The 20,053-nt window shown below is 48.4% G+C and overlaps 1 protein-coding gene across 7 annotated transcripts in view; it reads left to right on the top strand.

The window, feature by feature from the left end:
* The window catches only part of LOC118222250 (pro-neuregulin-2, membrane-bound isoform-like), a 119,745-nt gene that overhangs the window by 76,518 nt on the left and 23,174 nt on the right, over positions 1-20,053 (top strand). For 5 of the 7 annotated variants that reach the window (XM_035407671.1, XM_035407674.1, XM_035407673.1 and 2 more), the window contains exons 4-5: positions 10,091-10,211; positions 19,038-19,096. In XM_035407671.1, coding sequence (XP_035263562.1) covers positions 10,091-10,211; positions 19,038-19,096 — 180 coding nt within the window. Of the gene's footprint in view, positions 1-10,090; positions 10,212-18,396; positions 18,474-19,037; positions 19,097-20,053 lie in introns of all 7 variants that reach the window. The other 2 variants (XM_035407675.1, XM_035407672.1) reach the window with 1 other exon arrangement.

Raw genomic sequence — 20,053 nt, 5'->3', positions numbered from 1 at the left:
CTCCCTCACTCGCACGCTCGGCCTTACAACCAATCAGCTCTCTCTCGCTATCGCTGTCTCTCACTCACTCTCTTTCCTTCTCTCTTTCTTTCTCTCTCTGGTTCTCATGTTCTGTCTTTCTCTCACTTTCTTACTGCACACACACACACACACACACACATGCACACACAAACACACACATACGCACACACACACACGAACACACACACACACACATACACTCACATGCACACGCACACACACACACTCACACACCCACACGTTTTAGCCAGCTCCCTGTGAAGTCCTCCCAAAATCTCCTGTGTCTCCTCCTCAGCTGGGATATGATTTATACTGCACATTGTATTATTACATAACACAAGAAATAGGACGGTATACCCAAGCTTCAGCAAATCCATCTACCTTTCACCCTTTACTTTTAAAGCCCCTCCTTCATAACCAAATGTCAATCTATCACTATCTGACACCGTCCATCTTGTGCATCTTTTAAGCAGCGCTGTCTTTGTGCTGTTAATGGTTATGTATCACCATGCCCATATAAGGCTCTCAGCATTTTTCATCAAAGCTGAAGGTTTTGGCAGGCGTCCCCTCTCCAGCGAAACGGCGTCACGCACTGATGGCAACCTCTTACACCCCAAACCTAAAACACCGCCACAGGTGCACGAGTTAATTAGGGCATTATCGCCAATCAGAGCCTCTATTTCATACTTTAAATGCACTGAAAATGGATAGGAAACCTGTAGATTTTAATGAAAAAGGGAAGTGCTCTACATGGGCTGCTTAGTGGCTTAGTGTGGCTGCCTCAATGTCTTTCCAGCCCCCCCCCCCCCCCTTTCGCTGTGACCTCATGCGGCAACTTATTTATGTTGCCCTTCTTATCTGTGTGGTGTGTGTGTGTGTGTGTCCCACACGGGAAAGGACAAGAGGAGCCTGTCCCAGCACTTAGGGGAGAACTGAGAGAGCTGCTGAATTTGGGTCTGCTCCTCAAAAACACACTCGCCCTCTCTCTCAATGTGTCAAAGAGAGAGGGAAGACTCTGGCTATTTTCTGCGTCCTGGAACACGTCCATCTGTGCATGTGCTTCGTGTCAGAGATGGATTATCCCGTATGAAATATTAGAAAGATGTAGGATAATCATTCACAGTCGGTCCCCCCAAAGGGGAAATTTTTCTTGCAGCCGAAATAAAAGGCTGGACAGCGATACTGGATGAGCTCACGCTCGCTGCTCGCTGCTCTCTGTGCCGTATACAAAGTGTGACATACACAAAACCCAGTTTTGATTTTTTGTGTCAGTTTGATGGCTGCACTGTTTGTCCTTCATCCCGTAATTTTGTACACAGAAATTTGGTTTCCTGGAAGTCCAGGGCTGTGTTTATTGTTGTGTCTGTTGCTGCTCTCAAGCCTGTCTTTATGTGCATGTTCCCAAGATCTGGACACTTAGAGCACTTTTCCAATAAACAGATTGGGGGGTGGGGGGAAGGTTGGGGTGAAAAAGCTGTAAATTTAGCGCATTTATTCTGGCCTACTCCTGTGCTTGGTGATGTCCCACAGAGAGGCCTGATCCCCGCACCCTGCTATGTCCTGATTGACCCTGAGACTGGGACACAGAACTGGAATAACTCTGGGAGTGTGCGGTGATGAAGAAGTGATCCTGTCCATTCGTGCAATTTATTATTTACTTCATCGTTCTGCAAAAAGAAAATGGCCACTGCACTGGTGTCTGTTTCATACCTCTATAGTCCTCTCCAGATGTTGCCATGTAGTGCTGTTTGTGATGGGCATGATGGAGTAATAGTTCTCACCTGGTAGTCCTTGTAGTGACCCTTCCAGGTGATCTCTCTCTTCTGGAGGTCATTGTAACTGGGTTTCACAGTCAGCGGCCAGGTTGTGCTTGGGCCAGAATAAGGAGATTGCTCTGGCAAACACCATTGTGCGTATTTTGTAGTATTTATTTATTTTTTTGGTTCCAATGGCTTTTGCTATTGTGTGATGACATTTTAAATCTGTTCTTTGAACAAAATTCACCATGGCCAGAAATATCTGATGATGATGATGATGATGATGAAATATATGCTGATGAAACTCTGCGTGGAAAAAAACGGCACGTGTGCACCAGAGGACGGACTCCTTCAGCCATCCTCGTTTTCCTAGAAAGCGCTGGAAGGGCTCGGTGTTTGTGAAGCCTTCCAGTTGTCGGTTCCTTCCCCACCCTTTCGCCTGGTTTCCACCGGGGGGATTAATCAGCTCTCTCAGCGCTCGGCTGCAGTGAGCCACCCTGCCGCTCGCTGGAGACGCTCCCCCGAAGCGCTGCAGCACAGTGGAGACGCCCCCCTGAAGCGCTGCAGCACAGTGGAGACGCCCCCCTGAAGCGCTGCAGCACAGTGGAGACGCCCCCCTGAAGCACTGCAGCACAGTGGAGACGCCCCCCTGAAGCGCTGCAGCACAGTGGAGACGCCCCCCTGAAGCGCTGCAGCACAGTGGAGACGCCCCCCTGAAGCACTGCAGCACAGTGAGCTTCCAAACCCTGCGCCAACACAGCGAGAAACCCAAAACCTGCGCCAACACAGGGAGCCGCCTGAATTCTGCTCCAACACAGGGAGAAACCCAAACCCTGCTCCAACACAGGGAGAAACCCAAACCCTGCTCCAACACAGGGAGAAACCCAAACCCTGCTCCAACACAGGGAGAAACCCAAACCCTGCGCCAACACAGGGAGAAACCCAAACCCTGCTCCAACACAGGGAGCCGCCTAAACTCTGCTCCAACACAGGGAGAAACCCAAACCCTGCGCCAACACAGGGAGCCGCCTGAATTCTGCTCCAACACAGGGAGAAACCCAAACCCTGCGCCAACACAGGGAGAAACCCAAACCCTGCTCCAACACAGCGAGCCGCCTGAATTCTGCTCCAACACAGGGAGAAACCCAAACCCTGCTCCAACACAGCAAGCCACCTGCATTCTGCTCCAACACAGCAAGGAACCCAAATTCTGCTCCAAAAAGACAGGCTGTGCAGAATTCTGCTGTGAACCAGGCGCCCAAATTCTGCTCACCTCTCACTGTGAGGCTGCACTGAACTCTGATTCACTCTGTGACCATGGAAACACTCACTATATCTCGAAATAAAAGGGAAAAAAAATTATGGATTTGGAAAATAAAATGGAAAATGAAAAGGGAATTACGTTGCCTTCAGAGTAACGTTTAAAATAAAATAAAAAATTTATCTGTAAGGTCACCACCCCAATGCTTCATTTTAATGTCGAATCTGTTTTTTGTTTATTTTTAGTAAATCAAGTTCCAAACCTGAGATGTTGTGCAAGTTTTGGAAATAAAAATATTTATTGCTGAAAATTAGACAAAGCACATTCAAAAGAATCTGGCTTGGAGATGGAATACTGATATCACCCTTTTGAAAACCAAACAGCAAGTAATATGAGTCATCATAAAAGTTAAGCAGGGGTATAGCAGTATGAATGGCTCCAGTAAAGTATTTTTTAGTATATTTAGTATTTAAATATACTAAAGCATGAGTCTTATATGTTAGATCCCATATTTGGCCTGAGCTATGTCGCCCAGTAGGGACGACATAGCTCAGGAGGTAAGACCGATTGTCTGGCAGTCGGAGGGTTGCCGGTTCAAACCCCGCCCTGGGAATGTCGAAGTGTCCTTGAGCAAGACACCTTACCCCTTACCCCTAACCCCTAACTGCTTTGGCGAATGAGAGGCATCAATTGTAAAGCGCTTTGGATAAAAGCGCTATATAAATGCAGTCCATTTACCATAATTATGAACTTGCATTATATTACAGTGTGTTCCATTTCTGGCACATTCGTGTCAACAGGAAACACGGGTCTGGTCCCGTGTAATACCTGCGGCCGAGGGCAGGGGGCAGTAGTGTGAAGCGGACACCGCGGTTACGGCGGTGTGATCCGCAGGTGTACGCGGTAGGGGCCGGCTAAAACTGCAGCCGTAGCACGCGGCGCTCGATCGCGTGACCGGCGGTAGAGAGATGGCGGATGGAACATCTGGTCAGCCGCGACCCTTGGCGGCCGCGCTACTCTCTGCCTCAGCGGCAGGTCCGCCGTCTCCCTCTCGCTCGCCGCGGTTTTCAGAAGGCCACCTCCACGCCCGCTCCTCTCTAAACCCACCCCCCTCTCCTCCTCCCCCCCCCTGGACCTGCCCACACTCTTCACCTCTCCACCCCCCTCCCTCACCCACATCCGGTGACAAGGTGGGGGGGGGGGGGCAGACTGCTAAAGATGAAAATAAAGCGATTGCACTCTACAGAACAAAGGAAGCGTGAAAAAGAGGACACTGCTGTACTCGGGGACGGTCTCCACACGCAGAAAAAAAATGTTCGGCGCTAAATAAACTCAGACAGAGTGCATTTCATTCCCTTTCGGACTCCCTGCAGCTCAATTAAAGCAGAAACTTTTTGCTTTCGCTTAACTTTTACCCTGCAGTTCCTGCACTGTATCAGTGGGGTGTAGCCGACTTTATGCTTTATGCGGTAAACTGCGGTCAGCAGTGGGCTTGGTTGGCTCTTGGTTGAAGGCCTCTTGGGGAAAACTGTTGCTGCTGATGTTGATGGGCCAGTAGGGAACACTTTTTTCCCTCTGAACCAAAGAGGAAAATACAGTGCCCTGGCACAGTGATGGGGACACTGTGCCGTGGGAGGAGCCGCCCTTCAGATCAGAGTGTCGCGTCGAACGAGGGAGCGAGGACGCCGCGCCTCTGAGTTGAACGCAGCCCGTCAGGACGGCGCCGCGGTGCGTCGCAACAGAGAGGGCGTCACGTCGCGATAGAGAGGGCGTCATGTTGCGACAGAGAGGGTGTCACGTCGCAACAGAGAGGGCGTCACGTCGCGATAGAGAGGGCGTCACGTCGCGATAGAGAGGGCGCGGCGAGCCCTGCTGGAGAGGCCGGGTTCACGGGCCTGTGGCGAGGCTGCGGCCGTTAGTTTCGGTGGGCCGTAAACGGTGGTGAAACCCGCGTAAACACTCTCTCGCAGCGCGGGAGCCCGGCCCCGGGGACGGATCGGCGACCGCCAACCGCCAACCGTCGGTGGACGGCGGCCAGCGGGCCCGGCTGAGAGCACCGCGGGAGGAAGTGAGACGGGGGAACTCCTTTGAGTAACCACTTGTGTGGTTTTTCTTTCTGGTTCATTGGAGTGCTTCTTCTTTCTTCTTCTTCTTCTTTCTTATTTTTTTTCTCTTGCTTCAGCTCCCACTCACTCAACACGTACAGTCATTCCTGCACGTTACATTGCAGGAAGCGGCACATCCTCGTTCCGCGAAGAGCCGGGTTGCTTTCACCGTTCGAAAAAACAAAACATTTGTTTGTTTTGTTTGTCGCACGCCAGGAACAGCGCAAACCAGGCGAAGCCAAGGTGAACGACAACAGAGAAAAAGCGGCTCGTTATATAAAACGTAATTACAGTTATCATTTCCAGGGAAATGTTTGGTAGTATTCCCAAAAGTAAAGGATGTGATCACGCTATGAACTTAAAAACAGGATCAAGTCTCATATGAAGTATCTCATATGCAAATCCTCAGGCAGAAACGGATGAAAATGCAAATTTTGTTCTGTTTGTGAACACAGGACTGTAGCCTTGGGTGTGTTAGGGTGCTGTGTCAGCAGAAATGTGTGTGTTGTGTGAATGTGAATAAATATGTTTATGCACACAACAAACATCCACTCCCATGACCCTCTTTAGATATCCTTTCTTTTTTCTCTTTCTTTCCTTGGATTTCCTTTCCGGTGATGTTCTAGGTGTAGCTTTGCAAGAGGTTGTTGCAGAGGTTGTCTCTAATCGTACCTTCTTGTGTTACAATACAAATTGCTGTTTGTTAGGTCAGTATTACTCGGGGTGATTATAAATGGGCCTCCGTGTGTTCTTGGCGATGCCGCATGCTTTTATTCCTGAGACTAGCGCTGATGTTCTCCGCAACCTCTCGTCGCTCAGGAAACGAGCATCTTCCAAATGACTGTAAGGTAATGTTGTAATATGCATGCATGCACGCAGCACACAGAAGTCACATGCGTGTATTTGCATGCGAATGCTTCATGCAGAAGCATGCTGAATATGCGTTCTGCAGCAGGAGCGCGCAGCACACGTGCACACACACACAGACTCTCCTGCGCGCCTGCGCACACACACACACTAATATTCGCTCAGCGCGCAGTTAACGCGCACGTGTCGTGTACACACACGCGCGCGCAGACGCGCACGCTCGCCCGTTAATGAGCGCTCTGACTGACTGTTGGAAGACGGAGGCTGCGTGCGTCCCTCTTGTAGGTTCAGGGCTCCCGTTGTGTGCTGTCAGGCAGACTGGGCGACAGCTAGAGCCCCGTAACCGGGCCAGCTGTCCGTCACGCTAGCGGTGCCCCATCCATCTCTGTAATGCTGCGCGCCGGACAGATCGTGGAAGGCTGCCGTTCTTAGACTGTCTCACGCGCATGCGCGAATAACCCAGCGCATGCATGCGGCGCGCAGAACGCACACGCCTGTACGACGCATGCGCACAAATGCGCCCGCACAAACCCATACAGTACGAGCGTGAACGTGCGCTGTGCGCGCGTGCGTGCGTGCATGCATGTGTGTTTCCACGTGCGTCTCTGTGAATGCGTGTGCAGGCTTCCCTCATGACCCCGCTGCGTATCCTTCTGAAGCTTGCAGCTGAATACCTCATGTGCATGTTCACCTGAACTCTCTGCAGTTCAGTGGACATGTCTGAACAGTTCTATTGAACGGTGCAAAAAGCAAAGGAAGATTGAATAGACTGGGCTACGACATCACAGCAGCTGTAATCTTTAACTGCCCTTCTAAGAAAAGAGGATATCTGAGAAATGTATCATCATGGCACTGAATGTTCTGAACATTCTAATGCTGACGTAACAGTGGTAATTGAGGAAAGTTCTAGAATGCTTTCCAAAAAAAAGCCTGCTCTTCAAGGGTTCAGAGCAAAGCCCTCTGTAGGGATGCCATTCATCTGTGCTTGGGTTTAGCGGCCAGTAGGATTAGCCTGCGGTCGCTGTCCTCGCAGTATTGACAGCCAATGAAAAACGTCCTGCAGCAAAAACAAGGCACTTGGGGTGATCTTACCCAAGCTGTGTTTGGTTCGCCCACAGCTGAGAGCGAAGGCCGTGCTCAGGACTCACGCACATGCCCATCCAGGGACCCCAGGAGCAAAAAAATAATATTTAAAGAAAAGGCAAATATTGATGGAACATCGAAAAAAAAAAAGAAATGTGTTTGGGCTGACGTGCTTGAGTAATACACCTGTGTTTGCGTGGGTCTCCTTGTGTTTTCATCCAGCTTGACGCGAATCGCTTACGTCACTGCGTTTCGGCGTCTTCCAAAAACGCCACGCGGCGTGGTTTTGTTTACGGTTCGAGTCTTTATGTCTGCCCTTCTTGGGAGCGCTTGCAACAGACCGTAGATCAATGCTAACTTTGCTCACGGTTGCCCATAACGTGTGGGCCGCGGGGATTCAGGTCTTGACAGTTGCTCTTTCGCCATACACTGTAGGTCTGCAATGTGTTTACGCTACTATACGGTGTGCGCATTTAACAATGCTTTCTGTCACGTGAGCTTGTACTGTAGGTGTACTGTATATTAAATCGTGCCAGTGACATAAACAAAACAAATCATTAATTTGAGACTGCCGAGAAGGTTTCTTCTAGCGTGTGGCGCTCCGTGTAATTTGTTTGTGTCCATCCATCGTTATGTGTCTGAGGTAATTTAAATAACTGGAGGTTAACTAGGCTGTGACTTTGACATGAGATGGGGCAGTCCGCGTGACAGATGTGCGGCTTTGTGTATAGTGTTATAGTTGAAGAACAGGTCCTTCGGTCGCACTGATGAACTGCAGTGGAAAAATAAAAACTCCCCAGGAGCGTTGGCTGACGACTGGGAAAAATTAGGGAGTTTTAGTGAAACGGTTGGGTGGGTGTGCAGGGCTATTTTGTCATTTCTTTTTTAAAGATTCTAGAACCTACTCCAGCGGATGTCTCTCTCTCTCTCTCTCTCTCTCTCCTCTTTTCCTTCCCATTCTCTCTCTCACCCTCAGTACAGTACATCAAATTATTTCTCTTTCTCTTTCCCCTCTCTTTTGTATTCTTATTTCTTTTTCTATCCTCTTCTCTCAAATTGTCTCCCTCTCTTTTCATTCTTGTTCTGTCCCCCTCAAATTCTCTCTTTCTATTTCCTATTTCTTCTGTTTTTCTCTGTCCTCTCTCTCTCTCTCTCTCTCTCTCTCTCTTTCTGTTTCTGTCTCTCCCTCTTCTCCCTCTGTGTCTGTGCCCTATCGCTCACTGACATCAATTCAATTACCTCAAGTGATTTTTAAAGTGATTGGTTTTTTTTTCTTCTTCTTCTTCTTTTATTTACCCTGAAATAAATTAGACAGCCCCGTTCCCCTGACGATGTGATTCTTCACAGACCCGATTGGCTGGACACCGGCCAATCGGTTTGGATGGACAGGCATGTTCTTAATGATGTGCCTCTGCCACTGATGGGGATAGACCCCCATGGGGGTACACCAGGTTGGGGGGCTTTGTGAGAAGCACATATATTCAGTTAGTATTGAACCATGGCCTTTGGCTCATCTTAGCAGATTGGAACTTAATGACATTATACATGATGACTGTGCAGTGAACACTGAACTCTCGCTTGCATTAAAGTACTGTTTAAAGTTTTGCGGGGGAGGGGGAGGGGGCTGTGGGGGGGGGGGCTGTATTTAAATCTAGCGTAGAAGCTTTAATTATTAATGAATCACTGCTAATGAAACCTTGTTAATTGAGGGTTACTGCTGCTTTTCAACAGGGAATAAAAAAGCCTTTGTCAAGGCAAAAATGCATTTCTGAATTTGTCTGCGTTTCTGTAAAGATCAAACCCTGTGCTTGTGGGTTCTGGGCTGTTTGGTAATGTTCGCGAAGAAGGGGCGTTGTCCTGAAAAGTACATTGAGCCTTTTTTTTTTTGTAACGCAGGCATTTCTAAGTCACAGTGAAAAAGTTGTCGGTCAGCTCTCTTAATTTTCAGACCTTTCCCCCCCGGGGGCTGATTCCCAGCAGATCAAAGGCATCCGATTGTTTGTGCTTTTCCAAAGGAAGTGATGGTTTTTTTTTTTTTTTTGCTAATAAATCCTGTCACAAGTGCATTCTGGGTAGGAAGCAATCTGCTCCCTTTGGTTTCACCATCCCTTTCCCCAATAATTATGTGTTACTGTTGCCATTCGAAAAAATATACATATTACTATATGGGAACTACCTTACAATTTCTGCCATCTATCACAGGGTGATCTGTTCGTGACCTAGCGATTTCTCCATTGGCCTAGTCATAGCGAGTGGAGCAAGTGGAAGAAGGATTTTGGCTGAGATATGGTGTTCACTCAAGGAAATTTTTTTTGTTGCTGCAGTGCATTATGGGGTGGGGTGGAGTGGAGTGGGGGGGGGCTCATAAGTGGAAAGGAATGTGGCCAATTAAGCCATTAAGCTAGGGGAACTGATCCGAAATTCATGAGCCTGGTTTGAGGGGGCCTGCTTCGGAACAGGTTGAGCTTTTGTTTAGACAGCAGGTTTTATTGCTCAAATCGGATTTATTCTTCAAATCTTTTTGGGCAGCTGTCCACACAATGATTTTTTTTCACAAAAGGCCAGATCAGATTCTTGTGTTTAGACAAGCGCCGTGTTTCTTATTTCGCTCGTGTGACGCGACAATGAAAGACAACACCACGTTCTGTCAGGAGTAACCGAAAACGGGCACTCGAGAAGGCCAAAACCCCCCCCCCCCCCCCCCAAAAAAAAACAGGTTTGACCGGTCAGACATAAATCGCGTGGGCCTGGTATCGGATACGTACCGGATTTCATGGCTTTGCGCATGAACGTGATCCAAATCGGTAATTGAAAGCATCCGATTCGACGCGATGGCTATTACGCTGTTTTGACTTCAAGGGGGGAAAAACGATCGGATCGATGTCGGACGTGTGGAACACAAAATGGATTCTGGCCACTTTCGGCTCTGTCGGTCTAAATGATGCCGGAGGGGCCAGCCCTGACCTGCCTGACCTGTCCTCTCCCGTCCTCCTCAGGTACCACCACCCTCTCTCCAGGATCAGGCCACGCCAGGAGGTGCAATGAGACTGAGAGAGCGTACTGCGTGAACGGCGGGGACTGTTACTTCATACACGGTATAAATCAGCTGTCCTGCAAGTAAGTGAGCGGCTCTACTCCTCCCTGGTTTCTTATTGCTCAGTTCCTGGAGCTCTCTTGTGTCCCAACAGGAAGATCTGTTACAAATGTTATTATGTTTTATTGAAGCTCTGAATGGCCGTCTCTGCACAGTGTTATTACACAAAAACTCTTTTATTTTTGCCCCCTTAAAAGGCTTGAAAGTCGCAACTTTTCTTTCTTTAATTTTGTTTATATACTAAATGGGCTTTGATTCTCTCTTTCTCACCTACATAAAAACACACACACACACACACATTTTTAATACACACACATTCATGCACAAACATACATGCGCACACGCACATGCACACGCACACACACACACACACACACACACACACAAACAGGCACACCTGGCAGAGAGACAGGTAAAAGGCAGTAATGTGGGTACCTGGTAAGACTCTCTCTCTTTTAGGCCTCCTAAGCTCACCTCGTGTCCCATCTGTCATCCGATCAGTTCTTTCTCTCTCGTTGTCACCCCTCTTTCTCATCTCTTCTTTCTTAGTCGTCTCTCACACTGTATAATCTCATCTTTATTTATCACCCTTTCCTCACCCCTTCTCTCTCTCCGAAAATATACACTCGAGGATCTTCAGTTCGTTCGTTCGTTCGCTCACGTTGATACACGCCGTACGTTTATATGTTTTTTTTTGTTTTGTTTATTTTTCGACTCGTTTATTTTTCCAGTGACAAGCGGAGGACCGAAGCCCGTGCTCTGCGGCGCGGCTGTTTGCGCCGGACGAGCTGAGCGATGGGCGGCTTCTAAATGTCACGTCCCGCTGGTTTAGAGGAGAAACAAATATTTACGACGGCTGGGGGGGGCCTCCTACGAGGAAAAACAAAACCGCTGCTTACACCGCGATTCCGAGAAAAGGAGGGCAGATTTACGCTGACGTCACAGGTGGCGAGCACATTTATTTATTTAATTTATTTATTTTTTTGAAGCGGAATGTTGTGCATGATTAGCGCTAATAAAAATCAGCTGAAGGTGAGCGCGCTCAGATCGCCTGAGTCTGGGCCCCCTTCAAAGAGACCTCTGGAACCACGGAGGTGTTTTTTTGGCGAGGCGGGAGAGATCGCGCGCGTCCCGAGTAACGCGGAGGGGTTGCGGGTTCAAGCGCCAGATGGGGCAGTGCCATTGACAGTGTCCAGCTGTGCGTGAAAATATTCAGGCCGCGTAGTTTGCTCCGGATAAGTGCGTGTGCGAAAAATTGCTTAGCACGTGCATTTGAGAGGGGACAGAGACCAGTGCGGGTGTCTGCAGGCATGTCCTGCGCCAACACTGTCATGCATTTCTTGCATAATGCATGCCCGCCCCCCCCCCCGCCCCGCCACCCCCACCCCCCCCCCCCCCCCTCCAGCAGCTGCTGCTTCGTTCCACTGCAGTTGACAGGCAGAGGTGCTGAGTCTGTAGTGCACTGAGGTCGGGGAACCCTGCAGACTGAAAATCTTCCCTCCCTGGGTACAGGCAGCACGGGCAATATTCTCTCTTATTAACCCTTCATTTAAGGCGGTGGCTTCTCAAATGTTTTTTTTTTTGGGTCAGGCCCCACTTTCGTAATAGGGACATTGTTTCAGTGTGTCGATGGGCACCACAACCAGGGATCTAACCCAAGACCGTGTCACCAGTCCCGGCAGTGTCCAGCAGCCCAGCTGGTCAGTCGGGCGCCCCCTGCCTGCTTGCATGCACAGTGCTCCTCCCACTCACGTCTGTGCTCACGTGCTCAGTCACAACTGCAGCGTGTTGAAGAACTGGCTCGACATCCTGTGTGTGTCAGAGGAGAGAGCCAAAATTGGTACTGGAGGTATCAGCAGTTAATGTAACCGGTGAATAGCATTGGACATTAAGAACAGCCGAAATTGAGGCTAAGCAATGCCAACAAAGCACTTTAGAGGGGCAGCGTAGCTGCATGGAGCAGCTGACGCTTCCAGCAGAAATCTAAAATGAGAGGAAGAGAGAGAGAGGGAGAGAAAGAGAGAGAAAGAGATGATATTGATTTATGATTGATTTATCGTTGTCATTACTATTATTATTTTATTTTATTCTGATTTAGTTAATTGATTGATGTATGCTTTGGCAAAGATTGCATTTGTATTTCGTGCCAATAAAATTGGCTTGAATTTGATAGGGAGGAAGGGAGCGAGAGAGAGAGAGAGAGCGAGAGAGAGAGGGAGGGAGGGGTAGTGCAACTTTGGGCATTTCTGACATTAGCTGAATGAGGTTCTAGAACTGCGGGTGAGACTATATTGCCAGCAGTGGTACAAAAAAAAGAATTGGGTTTCCCTTCACAAATCAAGGGGTACTCAAAAAACGGGGAGATAAAGGGACATCGTGTAAGAGGAAGACGCCGATCATCAGGTGTTCTGTAGCAATCTTTTTTTTTGGGGGGGGGGGGGGGAGGAGGGGGTGAGGGGGGCCAGAATAACGTTAAATCTCGGCCAGCGGGAAGCACAGCTCGAGCAGCACGTACCGCTTGACGCCACAGGAAGTACGGACGGGGGGATTCCGCTCGTCGAGCGAAGACCCCCCCCCCCCCCCCCGCGGCCACGACGGGCCCAACCAATGAGCTGCGCGGGAAAACCGGGGAGCGCCAATAACTCAATCCCGCGGCGGCTAATTCACTCAGCGCGCGGCAGGGGGCCAGAGGCTCGCGGATAATGCAGTGGCGGTCCGCGGGGAACGGCCGAGGCATCGCGTTCGATAAAGGCCCGGCTTCCGCGGGCATTACTCACCCGGCGAACAAGCGGGGCAGACAGGCCGCCGCTTATTTATGCCCGCCCCCCCCACCCCACCACCCCCCCGCCCCTCTTTCACTCTACAAAGTTCCTTCAGAGGCAAAAAAAAAAAAAAGAAAAGAGAGAGAGAGAGAGAGAGAGAGAGAGGAGTTAACGAACGACCCGCGGGGCCTGGCTCTTATCTGCCGCGTCGGAGCAGGTGTGTATTTCATAGCGGGGGTTTTTCTTTTGACAGACGACGTGGATGTTTCCAAACCCAGATAAGCGTTTTTTTGTTGTTGTAGTTTTTTTTTTGCATACGTAGCCCCGGCCCTCGCTCGGGTTCCAGCCCGGCTGCGTCACGGCGTGGGATAGTAGCTTGGTGAGGGCTCCCGGCTCCGGGGCTGAGCTCTAAAGCGAAACGTGGAATCCCAATAAAAGTTGCGCTTATCTGAGCTGAAGGCTTAGTGTCAGGTGGTGTGACCTGCTCACCCCCCCCCCCCCCCCCCCCCCATCATACCCAACTTTAGCCGCTGGAAACCCAAAGCCCGCGGGCTCTCCTGAGCGTACCGGTCGAGCCGCGAACCCGAGACCCGGCGGATCGGCGGGGAGCGGGGATTCGTTTCCGTCGATGTCTGATTCGTCGCCTGGCCCCGGGTTCTCCGTCAGGGTGACGACCGCTAGAGCTGTCCGTCACCGGGAAACACAAGCAGCGCGGTGCCGCACACGCCTGAACACGTGTTCCCCGCACCGTCCCCCCTGGGGGGCTGGGGGGGCTGAATGGTGGATAGGCCTACCCCGTGTGTTTGGCTAAAATGTTGAATTGTTCTAGCAGAGCTGCAGGGCCACTGTCTGTTCACTCTTTTGATTGAGAGGCTTTGTCAGGCCATTTTCTGAGCAGACAAATTGCACTACATGTTTCCAGAAAGCCAATCCAGAGCACATCAAGACACCCCTCTTCCACCCCACCTAATGCTTTTTTATTTTTACTATACCCTTGGCTTAGTGTCTCCCACATCCGTACTTGTGAAACGATTTTAATTAAAGTTTGATAATTGTCTGAATTACTTTTTTTTCTTACCTGCAACAGAGGTGCTCAAAAGCAGTAAATTGAACTTAAAAGTAACGTAAAATGAATCCCCAACCACACACACACAAAAGCACACACACACACACACACAAACAAGCAGCAACCACACACAGGCACACAAACACAATCACACACACACATGCACACCCACACATACACACACATGCACATACTGTACACACACTGCCCCAATAATGTTGGGGATGATTTTGGGCATTGCTTATAGATGTGCACTGATGTAAAGTGGAATTTGTTCATCAGAAAGAGCTGTTCCATAGGTTGATCACAGTCTGCACCTGTAAATCTTGGCCCTGGATTTGATTAAAAACTGCCACCAAGTCATCTTTAAGGAATTTTTTTATTCATTCAGTACAAGTACTCAGTTTTAAAAAAAACCCAGATTAACAGCAGTGGTTACATTGTATCCATAAGGAAATATAATCTTTGGAAAGGAAATAGCATACATCACTTGTAGATGAAGTCATGTTGCATGCTGTAAATTAAAGTGTAACATTCTAAGCATCGCTAGTGCCCTAGGAAGCTCTTTATTTTCGACTGAACGTCCTCCTTCCCCTTATGGCGATCTGGCAGGATTTATTGAATACGGGTGTCAGGAGCCACCATCCTTACCTCTCAGAACACCCCCTATCAAAGTCAATATCTTTGCCTTCCACATTTTACATGGCCAATTTTTTTTCCCCATATGATTTTTTTTTTCATAAACACTGAATTGTACATTCCAGAGAGAGCACCCCCCCCCCACACACACACAGACCCCACACCACCCCCTACCCCTCGCCCCACTGAGCCTGTGGATAAGCGGATTTGGTTCCCCAGGGTTGTGAGACAGGGCCGGTCCATCATCTGAACACTTAAAGAGATACCAGAGGTACCCCCCCTCCCCTCCCCCTTACCCCCCCCCCCACCCACCTCAAAGCACAGTAAAAAAAATTAAAAAAAACAAGACACGGGGTTAAACTCACCGTGGAAACGGAATACCGCTACACCGCTGGCTCCTCCCACCCGCCGCTCTGCAGGATCCGGATCCGCGCGCTGTCGGGGCGGCGAGGCGGCCTCAGCCGGCTGTTACGACCGCGTGATTGGCTCTGAGAAATTAACCCCGACGGGCCCGGGGCCCCCCGACGGGGCCCCCCGAGTCTCTGCACCTAGCAGGCGTAGATCAGTCGTGGCAATAAAACAGCGGACCGCTTTGAAAGTGGTACGGAGATACGAAACAGGTCAGCTATGAAATGGGTTAAAATTTGCCGGGAAAGTTTGGGAATGGCTGGCCAAACGGAGACTGTTTGAGAGGTTATTTGCAAGCCGAGACATATTTGTCTTTCTCGTTGCAGTTTTTTTTTTTTTTTTTTTTTTAGCATTCATGCCATTGTCATTAATCTTAGACCGCAGCTTCGTAAGACCTCTCTTTAAACAGTTTTAGATTATATGTTTGAATGTGCAATGCGGCATGTTCTCATAAAGGTTATTTATATTCTGACAGGTATATTAAATCATAAGGTATCCAGCCAAAACTGTAAAAGTGGGCAATTAAACCAGTTTATGACCTACCCATGTCAGAATGTTCGTTGCTTGGCAGGTTACTCTGTTTGAAAAAAAGAGAGGCGGCAGTGGTGGGGATTGGTGATTGAGCATTGGAATTCTTGGAAATTTAACATTGGCACCTACGGAGATCCACTGTAAATCCAACCACACAGAAAAAAAGAATCAACAGATTGATTTAAAATGTGTTTTTCTTCAAGCCAACTGCATTGTCTGTACAATGTCAACCATTACAGACGTAAGGAATGATGCTGATTTGTTCTAGCCTTCAAATCCCAAACCCAGAATCTTAATCAGCAGTTTCTGTTCAAGAGAAAGATCCGCTAGCTTTGCTCAGCTTCACTCAATGTACACGCAACACACCTTGTTATTCCGTTAAACGGGTAATTCATATATCAAGAATGAAAACCCCACTGGGGCAAATTAAGTTACACATCTAGGTGGAGCTGCTGCTCCTCGGTGCCTCACTGGCTGAATGGAATTCTACGAGAGAGTAGAATTCTGAGAGAGAGGAGTTCTTCCACGGAGATTTACCGTCCTGAACGTTGCCACGGCAGCGAGAGGCGCGTCTCACCACTGGGCTGTCGATGGGCGCAAATCATTTAAAAGGGCGATTCGGCTGGGCCCGAGCTGTCGTTTACCGTCAGCAGGCATCCGAGTGCCCTCGGCTGAGCTGGAATAACATCAGACTGCGTTTCAGGTGACAAACCGTCAAACGCACCCGTGTGCTAAGCTAGCGAGACATAGCGAGAGCTTCCTCTGGCCTGGATCTGTATCTGGATCTGGATCTCTGATTGGCTGACCACAGATTAGAGGGCCCCCCCCCACATTGTTATATGAATGAATTAGATGTGTTATCCAACTGCCAACGGGGTCTGTGGTACAAATTGATGATGGGCTTCTGTTAAGCCTGCTGATTTAATTATTATTTTTTTTATTTTTTTTATTTTTTTTTTTTACTGCTGAAGTGCAGGTAGTCATATCACATTTTCATACAGAACAGTGCTTTTTAACAGAATTGCTGGTAAATGTGGACAGGTGCCTAAAACTGACAAAGGGTTAAAAAGAAAACCACTTGCCTTTTGTTATTCAAAATAAAATTCTGGAAACAGCTTCATGACCAGCATAAACTGTGACTTGCTGTGTTAGTGGTCTCAGACAAACTGAATGCGGAGAGAGAGAGGAGACAGAAAGATGGGGGTAGAGGGGGCGATAGGGGAGAGAAAGAGAGAGTGAGAACGGAGGGAGAAGTAGACTTTTTTTTCCAGTATTACAGTATTCCTAGATGATAAGTCTGTTAATGTTTCACTTTGATCAGACACCGGTCTAAGCCCGCTTCTATGGCCTGTCTGTCTGACGGGGTAATACTGCTGTCTCCTCACCTGTGAGCACACATCACTTAAAGCACGTATCCACAAGGCAGCAGATAATGAACTCCACATGTCCACGTAAAAAAAAGCACCTCTCACACAGTCCCTCACATCTGCAGAGGCTGTCGGCCATAGTCTGTGAGCCCCCGTGAGTGAGTTCACATGTATGACAGAGAGAGAGCATGTGATAGTACGAGGTTTCCTTGTGATAATGTGCAGAATGTGTGTGTGTGTGTGTGCGAATGTGTGCGCATGTGACTGAGAGAGAGAATGTGTGTGAGTGTATGTGTGTGGGCAGTTGGGCGGATGGGTGTGTTTTTGCTTGTGTGTGTTTGTGTGTGTGTGTGTGTGTGAGAGAGAGAGATTTGTGTGAATTAAACCATCTCTCAGGTTCATCTGTAAACACACTGAGCTGCTTGTTGAAAGTTTTAGATTAGGAGTCTCTCTACAGACTGCTTTGTTTAATGAATATCATATCAGCAGCGGCTTAACATGTGAACCCAGAGGGTCAAGGGTCGGAGGTCAGCCTTACAGGAACCTCAACCACAAGTTCAGATCTCTTTCAAAATTCCTCCTTTATGTTTGTTTTTTCATTTCTGTCTTCAAAAAACTGCGACTTTCACAGCCATTTCATCATTGCATTCTTAAAACTTCCCCACCTTTAAGACACAAAAGGATTTCTTCTTAAAACATTTACATAATTTGAAACACAAGTTGGTTGTTTGTTCTGATTTGAAGAAAAAAAATGACTCAAACTGGTTTCTTCAATTTTAATTGTGACATTGTTGTTGTTCTCTTTGTTTTTGAAATAACAGATGGAATTAAGCCTTTTGGGGTATTTCAGGGTCTTTTTCATGAAGTCCATTTTAGGAAAAGTTAATTGCACAAATGTTTAAACATTCAGGCTTGTCCACGGTAAGTGTGTACTCATAAGTTGTCACAGATGGCACTAAGCCTGATGGCGCTAAGTTAACACAGCATAGTCGCAACAAACATCCAAGTGAAAATATTATAGTTTGATTAAGAATCACTTTATTGACTGTAATTTTAGTGTCTGTCTGTTCCATCTGTAAATCACTGATGAAAATGTATACCAATATATGTCCCACAGGAAATCCAAAATACAAGGAATATGATACATTTTTACAGAATTTTTGGGTATCACACCATTTCAAGTAAATATCCGCATGCATAGTGTGATATATATTCAGCATAATGGTTTGGCAAAAGCAAATGCAGAAAGTGTCTAAAGGAGACACTATTGAGACAATTTTCCAATGTACGCGGTGTCGTTTGCCTTGTATGTAAATCATTCCTTGTGTTTGGGCTTTCTGTTTTTTAACATGTTTTCCTTTAGCACCAGAAGGGGGCGCTGGACGTGCGACTTTTCTTCCCGTCTTGTGTCACTTGTCCCTTTCTCCCTCCCCAGATGTCCGCCTGAGTTCTTCGGGCCCCGGTGCCTTCAGACAGAGCCACTGAGGTTATACATGCCCAAACCGTATAAAAGTATGTTCACCTAAACTGAGTCCCCGGAAAACCAGTGTTTTTGCCAGGGTTGGTCTGGGGGGTGGAGTGGCCGGGGGGGGTGGGGTGGGGCGGGGTGGCGGGGGTGAGAGATCACCACTGAAGCCTGTTAGTTCCCATAGGTTTCTTCAGTTTCTTCCAATCTTCAAAGCAGGCCAAAAAGCAAGCTGTGATTGGCTGGCTGACGGACGCACTGCAGTGATGTCACCGATGGGGTCCTCTCTCTGCCTCCGTCTTCTGGGTTGTGCTGTTCTAATTCTGTTTTTTCTGCTCTCTTGTTCTCTCTCTCCCTCACCTTGTTTTGTGTTCTCCCTCCCACTCCCTTTCTCTCTCCCTCTCCCTCTTGCCCTTGCTTTTTCATTCTCATTCTCTCACCCTCTCACCTTCAAATTCTGTCTCTTTCTTTCCATCTCGTGTATTCTCTGTCCCCTTCTCTCTCTCTCTCTCTCTCGCTTGCTCTCTCTTTCCCCATCCCTCTCCCCTCCCTCTCCCCTCCCTCCCCCCCTCCCTCCCTCCCTCCTGTGGCACTTTGTTTCCCTCCATCAGGTGTCCAAATAACTTTACCGGTGACCGCTGTCAAACCGACGTTATGGCCGGTTTCTACGGTATTTTCGCTTTCCTCTCCTGGCTGGTCCGTGGTGTTTGGAGCTGCATGCGCGCGGGGGGGGGGGGGGGGGGGGGGGGGGACCTGCGCTTTGGCATGCCTTTCTGTGTCCACCGTCGCCCATCCCATCTGCGTCTGCCCCCCCACCCCCCCCGCCCGTGCCCCCCCCACCCCCACCCCTCCTCGCTTCTCTGGCCATACCTCTCAACCTGGAGAAGTCGTTCCAGATTTTTCTCCTTACAAACTGGAACCCGTCTAATGAATGATTCCTGCGCACCGCCATCAGAAATGAATGCAGTGCGCAAAGCATGCTCTCTCCCCGCCTGCCTTCTGCGGATTGGTCAGAAACGCTGAGCGCGCGGCGGGATTTAAGATTCGCCTGATTGGTCTCGGCGTTTGCGGTGCCGGACGTCGTAGCGAAGACTAAACAATAAGCAGCGATAATATCCCGCGGTTTTAATAATTAAATTCTAGACAAATAAATAACCACAATCATATGGAGGTATTGGAGTGAAATATTGCACTTCGAAAGGAAACTGAAAAACAAATATTATTTTATTTAAACGTCCAGGAGTATGACTAATTGGCTCAGATGTTCTCGAGGGAGTATTAAATATTTGGAGCTTTTCTTCAGCACAGAAGCAGCCAGCAATTTTGGCTGAACATTCTGGTGAAATCATATCATAATAATCTTTTCATAAATTTCTACCCTTCAGAGTTCACCAGAAAGTATCTTTTTAAATCTTCCCACCTGTGTCAACAAATGTTTGCTCTGAAGAAACTTCTAAGAAAATAAATTAAACGAGTTAGTCGGTTTAGGTTCAGTAGAGGAGGAAACAGCCCGAAGGCATAATCCCCACAAAGGAATCTAACTGCTTTAAGAGATAAAATGCTGTTATACTATCTGTTAAAATAGTTCATTTCCTTATATGTCTTTGCCTTTACATCACAATGCACC

This window comes from Anguilla anguilla, chromosome 3 (genome assembly GCF_013347855.1).
Source record: "Anguilla anguilla isolate fAngAng1 chromosome 3, fAngAng1.pri, whole genome shotgun sequence".
Taxonomy (NCBI): Eukaryota; Metazoa; Chordata; class Actinopteri; order Anguilliformes; family Anguillidae; genus Anguilla; species Anguilla anguilla.
The sequence above is the reverse complement of the archived record's forward strand: the minus strand, read 5'-3'. Positions and strand labels throughout refer to the sequence as shown.